The 22,246-nt window shown below is 46.6% G+C and overlaps 1 protein-coding gene and 1 long non-coding RNA gene across 3 annotated transcripts; one reads left to right on the forward strand and one right to left on the reverse strand.

Moving 5' to 3' along the window:
* Positions 1-182: 182 nt before the first annotated feature.
* On the reverse strand, positions 183-6,123 carry LOC146760973 (uncharacterized). Its single transcript, XR_014945202.1, has 3 exons — positions 5,908-6,123; positions 5,286-5,390; positions 183-1,177 (listed from the first exon to the last, which is right to left on the reverse strand). It is a non-coding gene; the product is annotated as an uncharacterized LOC146760973 (long non-coding RNA).
* A 4,652-nt stretch (positions 6,124-10,775) lies between these two features.
* LOC107312830 (endothelin B receptor-like) lies at positions 10,776-21,560 on the forward strand. 2 transcript variants are annotated; one of them, XM_015860605.3, is made up of 9 exons: positions 10,776-10,972; positions 13,588-14,110; positions 15,279-15,391; positions 15,898-16,102; positions 16,773-16,922; positions 17,542-17,675; positions 17,930-18,038; positions 18,481-18,661; positions 19,264-21,560. In XM_015860605.3, exons 2-8 carry the CDS (start codon positions 13,661-13,663, stop codon positions 18,628-18,630), a joined length of 1,311 nt encoding a protein of 436 aa, XP_015716091.1. In that variant the 5' UTR covers positions 10,776-10,972; positions 13,588-13,660; the 3' UTR covers positions 18,631-18,661; positions 19,264-21,560.
* Positions 21,561-22,246: the final 686 nt, after the last annotated feature.

Consider the following 22,246-nt stretch of genomic DNA (forward strand, 5'->3'; position numbering starts at 1 on the left):
GCTGTGATCAACAGTTTCCCTTACAGGGACCTTCTCTGTCACCAGTGCCACCCAGTGACATGGGACACAAGGACCCTCTTTCCACCTCCTGCCTTTATTCACCACTAACCCTGGGAAAGGCCAAGAAAAACTCCTATTTATTTACAGCTCAGAAAACATGAAGTTTATTTTCTCCCCTCCATCATTTTACCCTTCAGGAAGTCCATTCCTGGCAAGACCAAAAATAGCCACCTGAGCAAGGTGGTGACCAAAGCACTCAAGTCAGGGCCAAAACAAGCAGTGACAATCTCCAAATAGCTCTGTCGGCAACCCACATTCTGAAGGGGAGGGAAGGCCTCCTTGTTCATCCATCGCTCCAGTTCCCACCATGGAGGAGTTTTTCTGGCTTCATGGGAAAGGGAAAGCAGGAGTTATCCCACATTCTGTCCTTTGACTTAGTGCCTGGTGTTCCTGCCACAGCAGTTGATACCCATGGAGCCCAATCATTCGCTGTGCACCTTCTGGACCTGCTGTTATTCAGCTCAGTGTTACATTCAGAAGACTTTACCATCAGCCCTTCCTCCCAGCCTCATCACCTCACCAAGGACATCCCTATGAGGGTCTTCTGCCAGTTTCTTGGTGGATCCCCAGCATAAATATCAAGTTGGTGCAGACATAGTGGATGATATAAGGCAATGGCAGCAACCACTTTGAGTTTCTTACCACCCCCATGCAGGGGAAACCATGCTTGAATTAAACAGCTGTCACTTTGGAGCAGCAGCTGATTGCAGGTGAAGGCTCCTAAGGGCCCCCTTAATCCCAGTCCCAGCTGTCACAGGTGCTAGACTGGTTCTTCTCTTTGGAAATCCTGACCACAACCTGTTTTGGCTTTGCTACAAAGCCATGTTTTTGTGGGTTTTTTTTAAACCTCCATCAACTTCTTTGGTTATGCCTGGTCATGGTTTGCGGGTCTGAGGAGCCTACTACTGCTTTATCACATTCACAAGTCAGGGAGAGAAAGGCATGAGCAGAAAGGCCAAGTACTCACAGCTAAGATCGGGTTGTGGGCAGCCACCCAGAAGACCCTGGATGAGCATGAGCTTGGACCAGGTTGCCTCCAGAGATCTCTTCCAGTCTCAATTATTATGTGATACAAGAGACATCCATGCCATGACAGGACACCAGAGAAAAGCAGCTTCTAGGAAGGGAAAGAGAAGAAAGTCAAACAGAGCTGTAACATTATTCCACAACTACTCATACCCAAAGTGTGGACACTATCCCAGCACACCACATACCAACATACCGTACAGACACCAGGACTTAGAGCAGTCCAAATCCATCTGTGCCAATGACCTCATATCTCTCTGCACAGACAAGGCAGGATATGAGCAAAGCAGCGGCTCTGAAAGAAGTTAAACTCAGGGTAAGTGTTCTGGAGAATGAATTAATGCATTCCAAAAAGTCCTTTCTTCTCTCCAAGTTCATTGACACATCAAAGCAAGATGTCATGCCCTGCCAACAAAGCTGAGATAAGCCTTACAGACCACTGCACTTTCAAGGAGGGCTTGGGGTGACATTATTTCACTTATACTCTGGCTTTGGTATTTTTCCTTCCTATCACATGGCTGTGGCCCACTGAGATGCTTTGTCTCATTCGCTTATTTTGCCCCAAAGCTCCCAGCTGCTCCTAAAAGAGAGCTGATGCAAAACAAGGTGTTCAGGTGCACTACTGCAGAATGTGGTATCATGAAAAACCACTTAATTCTTATAACAAAAGCTGAAGAGACACTGACCAAGCAGATCTGAACTTCGCCATATCTTCCCTAACCCGTGGGGATGCCGACAGAAAGGGCTCTGGGCAGCAAGATCCCTGTTTGGGCTCTCTGTGTTTTAGAGCAGAAGGTTAATTAGGTAGCAGGGTAATGAGCAGTCATTAAGTCTGCCTGCACCATGCTGTTAGCATAACAAGGGCAGACCAAGAAGGTTAAAGTTTGAATTCTTGTTTTCCCATTGCCTTCAATTAACCTTTCCATGCTTTTGCAGCACTCCAGGCCCCAGAGATGGGTTCTGGGTGCCTCTCAGAGGCTGTTAATTAGCAGGACGGGGAGACAAACTTTTCTTTTAAGTAACTGGCATTATCGTGGTGGCCTTCAGATACAAAAATAAACAGGAAGGACCCAGCTTATGCTTGGCACAATGCCACCACTCGTAGTCTGCAAGGGTGAGTTAGGCTCCCAGGTTTTCATTCAAATCCTTATTCTACACTTGCTTCCTACTCCTGAAATAGGAATAGCCAGGAGTTCTTCTCAGCCCAGAGAGCCTCCACCAAGAAGATATCCTGTATCTTGCAGCATGGATGGTGTAGGATGTCAAGAAATAGGATGGTTGCAGGCAGATAAAGGGCTCCCATGACTTTGTTTCAAGCACCTGAAATTGTTGGTCTGTGGGCCATCTAGAGTCTGTGGGCTGCAATTCACCCCTTAGGGAGCAAGGTTGGGATCTGAGACACTGAAAGTTAAGCGACATCAGCAACAAAGATATCATAGAAGGGCTTAGGTTAGAAGGGACATTAAGGATCACTGAGCTCTAGTCTCCCTGCTGTGTGCTCCCTTGTGTAGGCTGTCAGATCCCTGAAAGGATGCTGTAGTGAGATGGGTGTTGGCCTCTTCTCCCAGGTAACAATGACTGGACAAGAGGTAATGTCCTTAAGTTGCACCAGGGGAGGTTCAGGATGGTTATTAGGAAAAAGACCTCTGAAAGAGTGGTGAGGGATTGGCATGGACTGCCCAGGGAGGTGGTGGAGTCACTGTCCCTGGAGGTGTTCAAGAAAAGGGTTGGTGTGTCACTGATGGGCATGGTTCAGAGGGGTCATGGGCATAGGCTGATGGCTGGACTAAGATGATCTTAGAGGCCTTTTCCAACCTTGATGATTCTATGATTCTAACAGAGCGCACGTAGCTCTCACCTGCCAGCAGACTAGTGTTTTCAGGGCCCATGGTGCACTAAGAGGCAGCATAAATGGTCACCATGTGCTAGGCATATTAACAGAGGTAATCAACTACTGATGGTAGTTACTGTCCTGTCTCAAATCTCAGATATTTATGTGTCAAATGAAAAGCATCCACGAGAAAAGCCTTCTCCTCATCACAGTAGTGAGAAACATGGAGCCTTCCAAAGAAAAGAAAACGATTTCCTTCTCCACTTCTCCTTCTTGTGAAAGTTAAAGGAGCACAGACAGGCTTCCCAAGAGAGGATGTCCCCAGAGTGTCCTCTGCCACCAAGCTGGATGAGCCATGGCGAGGCCCCATACTGGGGTAATGCTCTGCAGTCACATGCACTGCTTGTGACCCAGCATCCCTATGGGACGTGCAGCCCTCCACAGAGCCCCAGTGTCTCCTCCACACAGAGAGGCTATTGAGAAACCTCACATGAAACAAGTCACTCCCAACACACATGACTGGCTTTTGTCTCGAGGCCATCCTCGATTTACAAGGCATCTCCTTTTGTGTCTTACTTTCCCTTCCCATTATTAACATTATCCCAGCACTACTCCAACAGGATGAACTCCCCCTTTTGCAGTCCTCCATATACCCACGTCACTTGACTCGCTCTCCCAGGTCTGCAGGCAAATATCATGTTGCCTCTCCCAACACATCCCCTCCCACATGAGGCATCTCTATGCCAGCTATAAAGCTGTGTGAGATACCACGGGGACCTGGTGGCTAGTGACATGAGCTTCAGGGATGGAACTCAAGATTGGCATTTGCTAATGAACTGAAGAGGACCTTGGGTTTACTATAGAACATTTAAATAGACTCTACTGGATGAACAGCTTTTTAACTGGCAATTTGTAAAGCTAGTTTTGTGCATGTATTTTATAAGATTTTTTTCAGTTCTTCCAGAATTACCTTGTAGCAGCAAGCAATTAATCATGGGTACAAAATGATTTGAACCAACTTTCTGCTGTCTTGGTCCATTTTGAAGATACCATTTTCAAGTACACAGTGCCTGGCCCAAAGATAACCACCACACAGCACAGTGTGGGGCTGCCTATCTGGAAGTCAAAGATTTCCCAATAGCATGACTCCCTTACAAGCACCTAAGCATGTTTTCCATCCCAAATCCAATGGTCACCCTAGGATGGTTCTTCCACCAGCAGAGCTCAGGGCAATAAACACAGGTGGAATCACACAAAGCCTCCTCCACATCTCTGTTGCCATGTACTGCAGGCATGTCTATTAATGGTCAGCTCAACAAATGAATCTTCTAACAGCGGAGATTTCCAAGGGCAGAGGTCACTCAGTGTTCTTTAATAGCATTCATGAGCTTGTTGTAATTTCAACAACATCAAAAGTGAAGGCCTTAGGCTCTTTGCAACACCTTTGGTTTTGATTCACATCCAACAGTGAGAACCAAAGCTCTGACTACAAGAAAACAGCCTCCATCAGATGTTAAGGGAAGGTGACATCAACTTGTGCTTTCCTCTGCCTTCTGCTAGTCCCATAGCCAGCCTCTTGCTGACTATGGGTCCTTTTTGTGCTTCATCTTCCCCATTTTCATCATGGGTAAGCTACCAGCTAACACTGTCTATCTGCAAGCTGCAGCAAGGAGGATGGTATGTAGGGAAACACATCAGTCTTGCTCTCCCCATAATTTTATGGATTCTAAATTACATTTTGTTTACCCAAACAATCTCCCACTGCATTTCCTCATTCCCATTTCCTGGAAAGGTCATCACTACTCCAGGAAGATGAAGGCTGTTCTGATGGCTCTTGAAGAAGAGGCCATCAATCTTCATGTAATTAACTGCAGTTATTTCAGGGGCAATAACCAGTTATCCAAACTTTTCTCAGAAGTTTGTTAAGCAACGTTAATGGAAAGAAGCTAAGAGAAACTGGGAAATACTCCAAAGAAATTACTACTGAGTTTTGCATGCTGCAGCTGCCATTGCTCTTCTGCTGGCACTGTCCTGATAAAGCCAACAAGCTCCGATGATATTGTCAGCTTTAAGCGGAATATCCAGAATTAGCTAAAGAACTGGTCAAAGGGAATGAATACATTATTTACACCTTAGCCTTGTCAGCATGGTAGCCCACCTTTTCACACCATTGTTAGCTGCTTCCAATGGAGGTTCTTGAGACCTTCCCAAAACCACTCAGGAAAACACCTTGTGACATTCAAAGTTCAGATGAAAATTACCAGCAAAAATAACATCCTTGGTACCCACGTCACACTCATTTACAGACTCTGGGATCAGTTACAGACCAGTCTATGAACCACTACAGGAAAAGCAGTTCCACGCTTACCTTGGGTAATGAAGATTTTTCTGCCAAAAGCTTGAATAGTGCAGCACCAGAACTCCAGGGGGATATTTTGTAAGCTCAAATCATCTCCCATTTCAATTGCAGATCCTAAAGGGTAAAGCCACATTTGTGCATCCACACCGTCTCACCATGGGGACCTAAAATGTTCTTTTTCATCCATCTATAGAAACTTTTTCCCCCTTCTATTAGCGTCAAAACATGCTACATAATCTTTTGAAGAGTACTTCAGCCTCCTCAGTTCTACTCACCCCCAAGATCAAACTCAGCAGGGAGCACAGCTTTGGGGGTGCCCAGAGAAGAGGCTGCTGTGGGCTGCATTCTGAATGTATGAAGATTTTCAGGGTTAAAATATATATATATATTTTCATAACACCAATCGCATACAAAATGGGCTGCAAGTTCCTCTCCACCTTCCCATGGAAAAGAAAAACTGAAACAGTCACTTTTATTGACTGAAAACTTCTATCAGGTGGCTTTTTGTGTGTGATAGAAGTCCCCTCTCCATCAAGGTTGGTATCATCATTATCCAATCACATCGGTTTCAGTGATGCTTTAGCAGTACACAGTTATCCCCAAGCTCAGTGGCTGTTAATCAGGGACTTACTTTAAGGCACCTGAAGATGAGTATGTTGTGCACGCTGCACATCCCAGTTCATCCAAAACCAGGCAGGAAGTCACACATACACACAGTCTCAGCTGTGACACTAGACCATAATAGCCAGCCTTCAAAGACAAGCAGCTGGCAAGCAACTCTTGCTCCTCATGGCCACTGTCATGAAACTCCTGGTGACTCAGAAGTCAGAGCTGCAAACCCCCTGTCATCCCCAGCCCGCTTGACTTCAGCTGGCCCCAGCTGATAAGAACATTACAAGCAACAAGAGAAAGAAAAAAACAGCATCAAAGTGCAGGGTCAGTGCAGGCTCGTGGGAACAGCAGCGATCTGGCTCTGCAGCACGGAGATGCTTTTTGAGGCATCCCCTCCTCCAACAGGAAGGAAAAACCCCAGCACCCTATGTGCTTTAAATAAGGCTATTCCTTCTCACACCCATCCTGATGGATGGAAAGGGACATGTCTGCAAGCACACGGGCAGATGCAAGAACTCAGTTACTGCTTTTCATCCCTCTGCAATGGAGCACAATGCAGAGTTTGGTGGGAACCAGCCTGGAACTGTTGGAGGTTTTGTAGGGTGGGGTCCACATGAGGTGGACCTCATGCAGCTCCTTGAGCTGTTGTACATCGGGGATGGGGATCACTGACAAAGATTTGGGGAAATGGGGCTTTTATCCCACTGCTTCAAAGCCATCCCAAGCCAATGGGGCATCTCTTCCAGAAGAAGGGAAGTAAGCAGTCTATAGGACAGGTGCTGCTGCCACCACCATTTGCTTTCTTTACTGTCCATCGCTACAGTGATTGTATTGAGGGTTAAGGACAGATGATATCAGCCTGGAGAGGGTAAAGAATATGACAAAGATCAGAGATCATTAGCACCAGAGCACCCTGAAAGAATGAAAACATTCACAGAAGCACCCCTGGGAAGTGCCAGAGCTGTGTTCCAGGACTCCAAATCTCCCAGGGTAAAAGGAGACAGCAAAGCAAGTATTGGCAGTAAGAAAGAAAACAGTCAGCAATGAAGACACGACTTTTTTCTTATTTTCTTTTTTCCAGTAGTAACCCTGAAAATGTCAACAGCTCAGAAACCGATTCCCAAACAGACATCAGTGTTCCTAACACAAACCTTCCTGGAGGAGCACTGAACAAAAACACACAATGTTTGTAAATCAGATGAGAAGGGGCCTCACAAAAGCAGGAAGATTTGTCTCTCACATCCCTAGGGAAGAGTATTCCCAAAGGATTTGTTCGTGCAGGTCCCACACATTCTCCTCTCCTGAAGGTTTTACCTTTTTATATTCCTGATGCAGTGTTTCTGAGCTCTGTTATTCAAGTCCCTGCAGAACCCCAGCATACATGACACTTGCAGGTATATCCTCTCCTCCAGGCATACTGTTGCTCATTACTATCTGCAGTACACTCCTGGCATCCAGGGATAATGCAGACTCTCACTTTCATATAATACCACCGTGGAAAGGATAAAAAGCAGATAAGAGGTCTATAGCTGATTACCAGGATTAATTACCATCAGTTTTAAAGTGATATTGACTGAACTATATTGTTTCCCATGGGATATTGTTTCCCATGGGCAAGTTAACTCTTCATCAAATCTCTTTTGGAGCTTTCCATTAGAGCAGGTGAGGACATGGTGGAGGTGGAACAGGAGGGCAGAATCTGCAGGGTTATAAAGACCAACTACTGCCTCCAGACCAAGCCTGAATGCATGTTAGGATACCTAACTACATTCATTTTGGAGGTGGATCAATATGTTTGTATGCAATCCTGTATTAAGGACTGTAAGTTGAAGCTCTCCAATGATTCTTGCAGCTATTTCTCAACTCTACAACCATATTTATATGATCTGATTCCTCTAATGTAAGATCACACAGAAACAGCACAATTTTAGAGAACAGTTCCAAGATTATTCTACCTGCAGGTTAAATCCAGTGATTGAATCTTCAAACAGAAGCGATTATTTTTACTCGCCAATGCCTTAAGGACTGTCTTTCTAATGGCTTTGATTAGAAAGTCACCAATACATTTCCACAGTACCTCAAGCAGTGAATGTTGGCCTTAATGTTACTATTCAGGGATGCTTCCAATTTGATATCCTGAAAGTTGACTGCCATTCATTTAATCTTGGACTGACCTCTTCTATCATAGTAGCTTGCTTTTGGTTACACTTATTAAAATTAATTACACTCAATATATCACCTTTAAAATGGAAGAGCAGTTTGTGCCGAGCATGAAGCCTGCATGATGCTACATTGCTGCTTGCTGCTAAGTGGTATCATGGCTTTGTTCAGTAGTATCTTCATTCTGGTCATTTAAATGACACTTACCATTAGCCTTTAAAATGAATTTTGTCTCAAGGACACCAGTTGACTGTACAAGAAGAGTGCTGTTTTCCTGGGGGTCTCCAAGGGGGTCTGGATACATCCTTTGTTTCCAGCAGAACAGAAAGTCCCATTCATCCTTCTGTCACATGCCAAAACATGACTATCCCAGAATAGGGCTGCAGGATACCACCCCAGTGGGATTGAGAGGAGAGGAGCCACGTGGACTTATATATTCTGAGAAGAGGAAATGCTGCAGCCCTCCAAAGAGGCAAAAAAGTTGATGGAACTGACGTGCCATGACTTCTGCCCTAGGCTGAGACGAACTATTTGAGGTGTATATTTTCTGATCTGCCCAAAGAGCACAAATGTGCTCCTCATGGGACAGATTTACTCAGGGAATGATGGAGGTCACCACAAGGTCACCAGCAGGCAGGGAAACTTTTTCTCCTACACTGGCCAAGACAGAAGGGCCAACTTTTGTGTCAGGGACATCTGACAGGGTATAGAAATACTTCACTGAGACCACAGGTTGTCAAGCTGGAGACACCAAGGAGCATTATGGTCCAAAAGAGGATAGTACCAGATGTCTGTCTCCAAAGTAAGGCCAGGGCTGGACTGCACCCATCAGCACAGATTACTGGATTTACCTTACATTTCTGTGTCACCCATCAGCACAGACCACTGGATTTACCTTACATTTCTGTGTGGTCTGTCTGGGAGAACGAATGTCTCAGTGAGGAATAAGATGAAATGAGTAAGGAAGAATGAAGCTGGAGATAAGAAAGAAAAATGTCTTAATCTAGTAACTATATGGCAGTGTCAGCAGAGAAAGTGAGAAGCAGGATCCTCAGGCGGACTCCAGAAAGAGCCTCGACCCCCTGCAATGGTATAAAGTGGTTTTAAGTAAAACATTCAACTTCAAACCAAAAGATAAGCAAGTAAAATAGATCCTTCGACACGTAATCTCTGTTGCTTCTGATATCTGAGCTGGTGAGATCAAAGCTGATGAGACCAGGAGACATGTCATCTCTGCAAAGCAAGCAGTGCCAAGACTTGAGAAGCCACAGAGAGATGGTGGGTGATAGATTCTCCAATTTGGGATGCTTAACAGGATGAAGAGAGGAGAATCTAAATGGAAGTTTTGTTCTCTCTTCTGAGGAGGAGCCAACTCTGATGGATCAGAGTAAGCAGTAAATAAAGACATTAACTTTTCTATGGATTATCCACAGCTCTGATTCATCAAAGCTTCAAGGAATCGTGGAAATGATTCAGTGGAGAAAACACAGATAATTTGTTTCCATACCAAAAAAGAATAAAGTTCCCCAACAACAAATGTAGATTATCTCTACCCTAATTGCAGTTCTTGACCACGGAGCAAAGTGAGCCTGGTCAAATTCTCAGTGGCATCTTTAGCCAAATCTCCAGATGGAAGGGAATTTCCTTCCAAGTCTAATCCATTCTTGTTTGGATCCACTCAGAAAAAAAGGCTGTAACAGCATATATATACAAAAGCATTCAGTTCTGAACTTCTGCAGCTCTCCCATAGGTATCTTATTGCTTGGAAATGCCACCTAGAAAGCCTAATTGCCACTCTAGAAGGTCTTCTCTGCTGGAGCACCTCTCCTATGAAGACAGGTGGAAGGAGCTGTGCTTGTTCAGATGGGAGAAGAGACACAGCACAGCCAGCACACCTTCCTGAGTCATCAAGGACACTCAAACAAAATGATCTGGCTATTCCTTTCTCTTTATTTTGCTAAAAACAACCTGCTCCGTACCAAATAAAACCCCAATTCCTGAGCAGAGCCGGCTTCAGAGCATAGTGAGGAATAAAATCTTTCCTCTGTAAGTAGATAAGCCAAGGAGGCTGGGAGTCTTTTTCCTTGGGGCTTTGTCCCTGAGGCTGTGCAGAAGAGGTTCAGGGGGTAGGTATAAGGGGTCTCATGGAAGAGCTGTTTGAGTTCTTCTGCTCAGGGGCAGGTGAAACTCAGAGGGGAATCTCAGACCAGACAATCTCTAGAGACCAGACCAGATGCATGAGGGAGGCTGCTGGGACTCTATGACAGCACTGACTTCTCAGCCAGAAAGGGCTCTGCCCTATATCTCAAGAGCAAAATTCAAGCAGAGCTGGCACATGAAAAAGCACCTCCTTGAAGATGGAGTGTGGTCTGAGCTCTCACCTCAGCCTGATTTACACAGACAGAGGCTCAGGGAGGGCAAAGCAGAGTCTATCCACCTCCATCACCTCAGTAAGAACTTACTGTGCCAGATGGGAAACAGCACACCCCTGCTGCTGTGTGTGCACTCTGGGCACAAAAGGCTCTGATGTCTCCCAGAATTCTTTCCCCAGAGCTGGCTGGGGTCCATTTGCCAAAGCACAGCCCTGTGCTGGTGTCAGCAGCTGCCCCCAGCTCTCTCCCCCCACTCAGAGGGATTTGTTTATGATTTTCATCCCTGCCTGTCTCACCCTCCTCCTCCATCCCTGTCCTGCCTTGCACTTATTGGTCGCAGCAGCTGCATTTGGGAGCAGCCCAGCGATTTTCTATATAACTAAGTGCTCTGTTCAGAGAAACCTCAGCAAGTCACGAGAGGCAAGGAACACAAAAGTAAACTCCAGAGTCTACAATGCTGCCACCCTTCTGGGATCTGTAGGACGGGCAAGGGGCCGTGAGAGAGAGAAAAACTGATCTCAAGAGCATCCAGAGTTCGTGGTCTCAAGGAAGGTAACCTAACTCTGATGAAAACCTTTGCTGTTTCATGCACTGATTTGCAAACAAAATGATTTCCTGCATCTGGGTGAGTTTTTAGATGATTTTCAATGTCATGGTCTAATGAAGATGTTGGAGGGATTGCTTTCCCAACTGGATCTAACAGGTGCTACACACCTCTTAGGGGAAGGTCCACCACTCTGGGGACTGGGTTGGGTTCAGGAGAGGGAAGCAGCTGGGGATGTGTGCTCATGCATGCCTTACTTCCTTCTTCCTCCCATCTATGGCATTCTTACTGCAAAAGATGTTTATTTGCACCCTCCGCTGTGCAGATGGGACGGGACCACCAGGCACCTCCCCAGGTGATCGGAGATGTGAACAGGGCTCAGAGGATTTGGAGTAAAGTGATGCTGGATTTGGCTTCCACCCGCTGGGCACTCAATAAGCCTCTTAGCTTTCTGTGCTATGATTCTGCCAGTAAGGGAGAACAAGTTATACTTGCAAGCACTCTGAGCTGAGGGAACAAGGAGGGCAATAAGTCAGGGTGCTGTTGAGCAGGAGAAAACAATGTTCCCTTTTTATTAAATTGTTGTATATTAAGGGAAGAGGGGGAAAAGCACTTCTTTTCAGTAGTGTGGAAGGGATGGGCAGGATCCAGCCAGACGTGTCCTGTGATTCTTACTCACATGAGCTCCTCTGCCAAAGCCCTGGGGGCACAACAGCACCAAGCTCTGAGTCCTTCACCAGGGAGAGCAGAGAGGAGGAGCCCACTGCTGCCCAGCACACAGCTCTCCAGGGATGCTTTAGTGCCTAAGCAGGTGCTTAGGTAAATAGCAAAAGGAAGGGGATGTAGAAGAATCTTCTTTCATCACAAAAACTCAGGTTGGGCAATCAGTTCTTAAGGGATGTGCTGGACCAGTAGAGGTGCCAGGACCTTCAGAGTTATCACCAAGGTTCTCCCCATAGCATTTTACAATGGTCACTAGGTGAAAAGCTGGTATCCACCATGCCTTCCTGAGGGAATTAGCTCTACCCATGCAGAAGAGATTGTGTGAGATGAGGGATACCCTCACGTGCATATTTCTTTGTGCTTAGGAGTAGCAGGATATACCTGCAGGTATCCCTCAGTGCTAGGATACTATGTAAGCTGGGTGCTCTCAGAACAGATATGGGTCAACTCCCAACCATCATATGGAGAGGCTTTTTTCTTTCCGCAGCCAGACATGGGCAGATAACTTCATGGTGGCCATTCTGGTTCACATTGATGTGGCTTATCAACAAGATAAGTTTGCAAAGCTGCTCAAGCCTGCAGAGATAAAAGGCATGGTGAACATGCAGAATTGCTACGCACCAGGCATGAATATTTCAGCAGATAGAAGTATGCTGACAGTGAGCTGGAAAGAAAGGAATGGGATCTTTAACTCTCCTGTGCTAAAAGTGTATCTAAGGTGCCATCACAATGTAAGGGTCAAACTAGAAAGGAAACGTCTTTAAAAAGTAGTTGTTTTAACAGAACTGAAAACTCATCGCTTGAGTTCATGAGGTCTGAACTGTGATTGAAGGTCCGTGGTTATTTTATTGCCTCTGTTTGACATGTAACTGAGAATAAATGTCAGGTTCCCTACTCACACTGCCTGTTTGCAGCTTAATTCACTAAGAAACCTGGCTGAAGGGTCAGAGAGATTTCCTGGCAGAAGCAGCAGGATGAAACTGAGAAAAGGGTAGGTCAGGTTAGGCTGGTTTGTTGGGAAAACATCCAGCTTCTTACCAATCATGCTCGGAGACTCCCGAACAAGCTGCAAGGCACAGGTGTTCCTGCAGAGCTGACACAGAAAGCAGCTGTACCTGGAGGATCTGTGGCTGTGCTTGGTAGGAACTGGGGGTTGGCTTTCCAGAGAACAACAGCATGGTCCCACTGTACACACAGCACTGATGCCCCTTCCCCACATTCATACCAGTACAGTTCTGCAGTATTCTCAGCTGTCCCATAAGCTGCATGGGATTGCTGCTCAACCAGCCCTGCCTGAGAATACTGGCTGAGCTCTGCAGAACAGAACCCACTCCAATGATATTTATTAGCAGTGCTTCAGCCTTGGTCAGCTTGAGAGACCTTTTACTGTGCTCAGCAGTCAACGCTGCAAACAACACAGGGTGATTTATGTCCCCAGGTATTGAGCGGAACAGCATGGTGGATTTGGAAAGGAAGCGGTTCAATTAACAGCGATTAAGGATGGGGAAGGAGGAGTTGTTCTGCTTGCACATAAATTGGAATAAGATGGCAGGTATCAATAGAGCATTTCTGGAAAAGCCCTCATGGTATTTTCCCAGCACAGTTCTCAGGATACTGTGCTGAGTTTTGTCCCTTTGCAATGAAAGATGGCATATGGGATCTGCTGATGTTCATGCTGCTCCTCTTTTCCTATGGCACAAAGTGGAAGAAAAGCTGCTTTGTTCCTATGGATGATGTAGGGTTTGCAGAATCATCCTGCTGTGCAGGTATCAATGGAGCAGGTGCCCCAAAACTACTTTTGCTTCGCTGACAAAATACCTCTCTGCCATCTCCTTAAGCTCTATCAGGCCCCTTCCTCTGCTAACCCACCTCTCTCCCTTGTCCCTTTCTCCATCTTCAGATCAGACCAAGACCCAAGCAAAGACATCCCAAAAGTACTACATCCTGCAGCCAGCTTTGCCCTTCAGTTCTCAATGGCAAGAATCCCAACTCCAACCACTCTGGCCATTCTCCTGACTTGCCTCTTCTCTGGGGCACGTGGCCAGACCCCAGACACCTTCCAGGTGAGCTCCATCCCCTTTGAGGCACTCAGCCAGGAGCAGGCTTACAGCCTGGTGCAGCCCAGCCTGTTCCAGGATGCCAAAGCACCCAACTACTCAGAAAGTCTTCCCAAGAGCAGCGGTTCGGAGCCACCTCTGCTGCCCGTCTGTGCGAAGCCTGCAGATATCAGGCACATCTTCAAGTACATCAACACCATTGTGTCCTGCACCATCTTCATAGTAGGGATCATTGGGAACTCCACACTCCTCAGGATCATTTACAAGAACAAGTGCATGAGGAATGGGCCGAATGTTCTCATTGCTAGCTTGGCACTTGGAGACCTTCTCTACATTCTCATTGCTCTGCCCATCAATGTGTATAAGGTAGGCTCTGTATAACAGGAATATCAGTGCAGGAATGGCGTCTACTGCCACCTGCCTTCATGCCCTGCTATCTATCTTCTATCTATCTTCTATCCTAAATCTCTATCATAGGCTCCATTTTTGGCAAGGACTGGGGGAGGGTGATCATGCTGGGACAGGTTTTGGTGGTCTGGAGTAAGAGGTTTATAGGAAGGGTCCAGAAGGGTTACAGAGAGGTCAAGGACTTGGCCCTCAGATGCACTCATGTAACTGGGCTGTGGGTACATAGGTCTGATAGCCCCTTCTCCGTGGTATGTTTGCCTGGTTCTGTCCTATTGCACAAGTCTGTATGTCCTAAGGTCTTACACATCATAAAAAGGGGCATGTGGGACCAGATGGAGACTGTAGGAACAACCTTATTGAAGGAAGTTGGCAGATGAGCCTGTCAGAGGCTAAATACCCAGCTCTATGTCCTGGTCAGGTAAGTACTGATGGCAGTGAGGGCTGTATAGAGTTCAAGGCTTATACCAAAGGCCTCACCCACAAGACAGACCATTCTAACACAAGCTTTGGCTTCAAGACACACTCGGCCATCTATCAGAGCTCTCTTTTTCCTGTCTCATATTGCCTCACTGATATCCTCTGCTTGCCTCATTTGAGCTTAGGGCCACAAGCAGGTACTGGCTTTAAAGGGAACAACAGATCAGATCTAATTTTGGAGGTGAGAAGAGTTTTGAGGAGAATTTGCACCAAGGAATCTAAACGTGGTAGAAGGGCTGAGTATGGGGAGAACATAAGTCTACATGGCTGTGAAAGCTATCTGAAAGAAGCTGTCCTTGCTGGATTTTGGCTATTTCAGAGAATGATATCCACTTTCCTTCTGAAAGCATCCCAAAGCCCTTTGTGGCTTTCGGGATTCTGATTTAGGATTCAGGACTTAGTGTCTGAACCATCTCTCCATGTGTATGTGTAAACTCATCTCACAATGAGCCCTTGGGGAAATGAGTGGTTCCCAACACAACCCAAAGCACCGGAGAGCACACACCATGCCATCCCAGTGGAGGTAACCTCAGAGTGCTTTCAGCTGCTCTTTGTGGGCTTCTTGCACCTTGTGGGTAACCACCTGCTATTGCAGGAAGCCAGGCATGCCTTCCTGAAGCAGTCTGTTAACCCTGAGGTTCTTCCCCAGCTCTTGGCAAAGGACTGGCCCTTCGGTGTGCAGGTGTGCAAGCTGGTCCCCTTCATCCAGAAGGCTTCAGTGGGCATCACAGTCCTCAGCCTTTGTGCCCTCAGCATCGACAGGTGAGAAACAACTTCCACAGGTGCCCTGCCCAACCTGGCCCATATTTAACCACAGTATATCCTTCTGTTGCCTACAATTAGAAGACTGTAGAGTGACTTGGTTCCAGGCCAAATTCAGAGAAGGGGAGCGGGAGCTTTTATGTAGAGTTAAAAACCAATGGGAACCAGCTGTTCTCTGTGATGAAGTGTAAATTGTGCTGGAAGACAGGAGGAGCATGAGGGGCATAACATGCAGGAATAACTGTTAGGCTGGTGGGGAAGGATGGCACCTCTGCCACCAGGAGGTAGACATACTGGTCAGGGTCATCTCCCTTCACATTTATCCCTTGAGGCCCTGTTGCTGATCCTTCCCATTCTGCTGAAGGAGCAGGCAAAGCAATGGTGAAGGAAGGAGGGAGGGAAAGGGACTCTGGAGATAATTCTAATACTTACCTTCTTAGCTTTTTTTCTGATAGTGGCTTTTCTTACTCCTCTCCACTTTTGTTGTAATCCTGTGCACTGGGCAGGTATCGAGCAGTGGCCTCCTGGAGTCGGATCCAGGGCATAGGAATCCCCATGTGGAAAGCAGTGGAGGTGACACTGATCTGGGCAGTGGCCATTGTGCTTGCAGTCCCTGAAGCCATAGCCTTTGACATGGTAGAGATCAACTACTGGGACCGAGACCTGTGGGTGTGCATGCTTGCCTCCGAACAGAAATCCAGCTTCATGATGGTACGTACTCTGACCCATCCCAGCTGCAGTGCATGGAAGAGGAAGACACAGGCAAACAGGGCTTAGCTTCTCCTTGATTAGAGGGTTAGATGCAACCATATATGACTTCCAGCCCACAGGGAGAATGTGGGGAGAAATTAGACAAAGCACAGACTATGCAGGAAATACCAACATGGGGTAAAGTTGCTTTGAATGTGAGGCCTGGAAACACGCAGAATGTCTTTTAGCTATGTTGCATCCTCATTGCCTGCATCAAAAAGTCATGACCAATCTTGGGAAGCCTCAAGAAGCTGCCAGGCTGTCAAAACACGCCAAGGAGCATCTCCAAAACCAGACTGCACAAAGCCAGCCAAGGGTGAGCAAGGAGATGAAGGTCTTTGTAAAGCATCACAACTTGCCTCTCACCCCAAGTCTGTCTAAACAAGTATCCTGCTGCCATTTATTGTACTGTCTTGCTAGACTGGCAGCCAGGTGTAAACCAGACTTCCCCACTTTGGGGTAAGCCCTGAGGGGACGATGATCCCATGTACACTTAGCCCAGGGGCTGTTAGACTTTCATACCTCAGAAGTGTCAGAGTGGTCTGATAAGTGACAGCATTGGTGTCAGGGAGCAATGCATCCGCTACCTTTGTTCTTCCCTGTTTTCAGTTCCTCTCTGTTTTGCATACAGTTCTACCGTGATGTGAAGGACTGGTGGCTTTTTGGCTTCTACTTCTGCCTCCCCTTGGTATGCACTGGCATCTTCTACACCCTCATGTCATGTGAAATGCTGAGCAAGAGAAATGGCATGAGAATTGCTCTGAATGACCACATGAAACGGGTAAGAAAACCAGGAGGGCAGAAACCTCATTCTCTAAACAAAGGGTAACGATATAGAATGGGAGAACATGAGTTCCTCTAAAGGACATAGCTTCACAGCAGTCAATGGCTTCTTGACAGGTGGATGCAGATACGTGGATTAAATAGGAAGAAGGGCTCTCCCCTCTACAGTCTTCCACTTCAGGGACAACTCAAACAACTAGCATTATGACTATGGACCAGCTTGCTTTTCAATTCCTGTGGTCATTTATATCTGCCTTTGTTCTCTCCCATATCTGGGTGACCTACTGGTTGCTCCAATAACACAGCAGGAAGGGCAGATGGATGAGGTCACATCAGCGAAGTGACTAGAAATGATAGTAGGATAGGGAGAAGGAGTCTCTACCCTGGTCCACATTGCATTACTGCTACCTTACTGCTTTCTGCAGCCTGGATCTCACAAGTCATCCTCATTATGTAGGAACTGGGACTGGTAGGCTGTGCTTTGGACTCAAAAGGGTGCCCAGCCCTCCTCAAGTTATGGAAAGGACAGAAAGGGCCATTGATCAGAATGAGGAGAGGGTGCTTAGTCTCAGACACTCAACCAGAGTACACCTCCCCTGCCCACCCTCTCCTTGCAGCGTCGGGAGGTGGCCAAGACTGTCTTCTGCCTCGTGGTGATCTTCGCACTCTGCTGGCTGCCGCTCCACCTCAGCCGCATCCTCAAAAAGACCATCTATGATCAGACAGACCCCAACAGATGTGAGCTGCTCAGGTAAGAGCAACAGCAGAAGGGCACTGTGCCATAAGCCCCAATGAGCACCTGCAGAGGCTCACTGGGCTCAGAACAGGCTGAGGGAGCTGCCTTCCAAACAGCTTCCAAATCCTCTCCTAGATGGCATTGCTCTGTAGGCAGGCTATTAATGAGTTAAAGATGTCTTCTGGGCAGAGAAACATTTGGAAGTTTGGAAACTCCTTCAGCTGTCCACTCAGCGAGCTACCAGCCCCTTCTCTCCCCTCTTGCCACAGTTTCCTCCTCGTAATGGATTACTTTGGGATCAACATGGCCTCTCTCAACTCCTGCATCAATCCTGTGGCTCTCTACTTTGTCAGCCGAAAATTCAAGAACTGCTTCCAGGTAGGGATGGTTCCCCCATTGCCATAGGCTTCGAATGAGGGGAAAAGCAGACATCAGGTACACGTGGGGCCTGCCAACAGCCCACAGGATGCCCATATTTGCTCATTGTAATCCTCTTCCTAAATTTTCACCCTGCTAAGTGTCTGTCTTCCCAGCTTCAAGCACAATAGAGCTTCCTGCCTTGCTTTTCCCAGTGCAAGGCCTCTGACAAGCCCCAGAGAAGTCTGTTGTTCTGAAACAGAATCAACTCCACATGCCTTTAAATCAGGAAGTGGGGCTGCTATAAACTTGGAGCCCTATCTTGACAAACCTATTCCCATCAAATCTGTAGGAGAGCTTGGCTCAGTGCATAACCTGGCACCGCATAGGTTGACCTGCCAACGCTTCCTTCATATCCCACACATACAACATTTGTGCCTTGACCCTCTTTGTCTCCTTGCAGTCCTGCTTGTGCTGCTGGTGCCAGAGACCTGCTCTGAGCATCACACCAACAGATGAGAAGGGCTCTGTGGGGAAGTGGAAAGCCAATGGGCAGGAGCTTGGACTGGACCGGAGCAGCTCCCGCTTGAGCAACAAGTACAGCTCTTCCTAAAGCAGAGAGGAGAAGACACTGTGACAAGATGGTAGGACAACTTAGATTCCCTTGCACAGCTATTTCCTGGCTGGGCTCAAATTGTTTTAACCTTCATATTATAACCCACCTGGGTAAGAGCTGTAGCATTTCACTGGCCCCAGGACTAGCTCTGAACACAGCCCCAGGGCTTTGCTTGTCCATCCTTCAGTCCAAGTCACCTCTGCAGGAAAAAGAATGGGATCCAGCTCCTTGTAGGATTTTTTCTGTTCCTTGCAGGATAGCCAAGTGACTTATGGTCATTTGCCTTGTGTAGAAGCACGGGGTGAGGATATGGGTGAGAAAAGGAAAGTTGAAATGTGGTCGTTTGAAGATGGATGTGGGACAGGGAGGAGAGGGCAAGGAACCCAAGCAACAATTTCCAGCTGAAAAAAAACAAAGCATTGTCCCTTATGAGCTCCCTCTGCTGGGACAGTTTGTCCCTGGGCAGAGCACCACGATAAGACCCAGGTATCAAGTAGGTCTTCTAGACAATCAGTGACCTGAAATCTCCCCCAGCGATGGTATGGAGGGATGGGCAGCAACCCAGCATCACAATACAATCAACCTGACCTGGGAAGCCCTGAAAGTCCTCTCCTCTTTGCCTGTTCTCAGGAAATTTGCTCCAGGCTCTCCACTCAGGGATGGCATTCAACCTGCCTGTCTATGGCACAAGAAGGTGACTGAATGCATGGGACAGCACAGCTTAGGAGTCCAGGTATCCTCGGCAGAAGCCAGTGGCAGCATCCAGCCAAACCACCTGCTCCAAATTCCCCCTCCCCAGTTCCTGGAACCCCAGCACTTCTTGGCCACAGCTCCGTGACACCAAGGTTCAGGCTATTTGTAAGGAGGATGCAGATTCTGACCCTCAGGGTCAAGCTAAGGTGGAAAATACAATGGGGAAGACCTGCCCTCAGCTGAAGTTGCTGCTGAAATTAACCAGAATATGGCAAAGAGCCCTCACAAATTTACAATTTAAAGTGATTAGACCCCAAATGCCTTCTTCAGCATGACTTTCTAACAATCATGCTTGCACCCCTTGCCAAAACCTCAAGAAAATCTGCATGAGAACGTGTTATTTACCAGGTTTTTGATAATTTTCCTGTTGTATTTTTCTTCTCTCTTATGCCCCTTTTTCCTTTCCTCTTTCCCCTTTACCTTGTCATGGGGGAAAAAAAAAGATAAAAAAAGAGGGAGAAAAGGCTTGTAAATAAAGCGGAACCCTTTCCAGGTGACACTGTATTTTAGTGAAAGCAAAGCTAGAAAGAAATATTTTAGAAACAAATCATATTTTTGAAAGAACAATTAGGCTTCAAATCTAAACAGAAGGACTGAGGGATACCCAGACCAGCAAGTTTTACATAATCTTACCTACCCACTAGAGTAGATTTGTCTGTATGTGTCTCAGAGCACTGATGGCTCTGAGCTGGCTGTGTTTCACTGGAAGACAAAAGTCATTGGAGAAAACTGATAGCAATGAAATGCTCCATCTTAGTGGAAGGGCTTTTAAACAATTGTGCTCATTAGAACAACAGTAATCTGGATTGTACATGTTTCTGTAAAGGGTCAACCTTTATAACGTTGAAACAAGCATTCAAAGGTCCTCTTCCATTCAGGACAGCCTCAGTTGTGTCTTGCTTCCTTCATAGAAAGCCTGGCTTCCTCCAGCTCTATCCAAACCAGCAATAGGAACAGCCGAGTGCTGCCTGCCACCAGCTGGGCAATGATTGTTCTCTTACCTGCACACTGCATGGGGACTAGCAGATTTAAACACACAGTTCCCATTCAACTCAGTGAAGACTGAAGCATCTGAGTGATTCCCCAGCTGTGACCCCTGGTAATAGCATAAGGAGCAGTGCCCCCAAATGTTTAAGATCTGTGATTGTCTCCTAAGGACAGCCACGACCTGTTCATACTCACAAGACAGACAGCAATTACAGGCAGACAGGGGAATCTTTTTACCTTGCTTAAATTCCCAGACCCCTAATAGCTAACATCCCTCCTTATGCTCCACAGCAAATTTAATCATTCCTGCATTAGCTACACTCAGATCAACTTTTTCACCTTAAATGGTTCAAAACCAGTCTCAGATCTGCACATGATTAATATTGCAACAGACTGCCATGAATTCATCCCAACTCTGGACGTTGCTACAACTTGCTGCACAGCTGCTTAACACTGACTTCAGCCTCCTTTGCTTTCTTTCCCCTTGTGTTTTCCTCCCGTGTGTCTCCTATTAAAACCACCATAATAAAATTTGACTAAGTGTGAGAGAGGAGGAAGAGAGCTACCAGCTGCAAACAGTATCCTTTTAAAACTATTACACAGTGGTGGCATTCACCTGGCACCTTCCTAGCTCCCAAAGGTCTCTGTTAGGCTACAACCAAGACCAGGACAAACACATTTCAGCTCAAAGAGAAAGCAAAGAGCATCAGAAATGGAGAGCACATGCAGCCAGGTTTTAGCTGCTCATGGAATTGCAAATAGAAACACAGCTCCCCCCTTCCAAGATCTTTTTAAAGTTACTCTCCGTGCCGCTGGGGCTTAACAGTCACAGGACTGAGCCCAGGTGTATCAGTCAGGTTCTTGTTTATTTGCCCCTTTTCCCTTCAGCCAAGCCAGACAGGATCAGCCAAAAATCAAAGCCGCCGCAGCCACCTGTAGAGATGTGGGAACCCATTGGCATGGGCAAGATGAATCCATTGCAGCAATCTGAAGCAAAAGAGCCTTATTATGAAATGCAGGGTTCAGATGGCTTCGGGACCTAATGCCTGTGAACACAAACCCACTGCCAGCCTGCCAGAAACCAAGTCTGTCAATTTGTATTTGAAAGAACAATTTTATTGAGAAAACCTGACATTTTACATCCTCTTATTCCTCTGTATGTTAATAAAACATGTTGGTGTTTGAAAGGAAAGTCTCTGGGTGTTTCTTATTAAGCAGCAGGGGGTCTGCAAAGTCTGCTAAATACTTAATTGAGTGCCAGCAGGTTCTTTTGGTAACTGCAGACCTCCATCGAAAAGACAAAGGTGCTCCCCCTGGGCAGAGCAAACTGGGAAGGTTCACACTCCTGCACCCAGCACGGAGCAGAAAGAACTCCTGTTACTTCATGCCACATTACACTCAATGAAAGGCTTTCCCTTGGCTAACCGCCAGCACATCTGAACAATACCGGGGGGTGCCAGTATTGTGCTGCTCTCTAGATATGCTCACAAGGAGTGGTCTGGGCTTGTGGCTGTCTGCATTCTTCAGGGGGGTGAAATAAGACAAGCTTTGTTGGTTGTTTGTTGTTTTTTTTTTTTCCAATTATCTCACCGTGAAATGATTATGAAATAATGAAGGCTGATTATTTAACTTGAATGCATCCAGAGGGCAACAAAGTTGGTGAAAGGGCTTGAAGACTTGTTCTGCAAGGAGAGCCTGAAGACACCTGGGCAGTCCAGTCAGGAGGCCTTGAGGCAGCCACATTACTCTCTGCTTCTTCTGAGAAATGAGGAACGATGCACAAGTCCTTGGTAATCAATGACAGAATGCAGAGAAATGACAGAAAGGTGTCTCAGGGAAGTTTCAGACTGGATATGAAGAAATACTGAAATAG

This window comes from Coturnix japonica, chromosome 4 (assembly GCF_054131305.1).
Source record: "Coturnix japonica strain WE chromosome 4, WE-NBRP24, whole genome shotgun sequence".
Taxonomy (NCBI): Eukaryota; Metazoa; Chordata; class Aves; order Galliformes; family Phasianidae; genus Coturnix; species Coturnix japonica.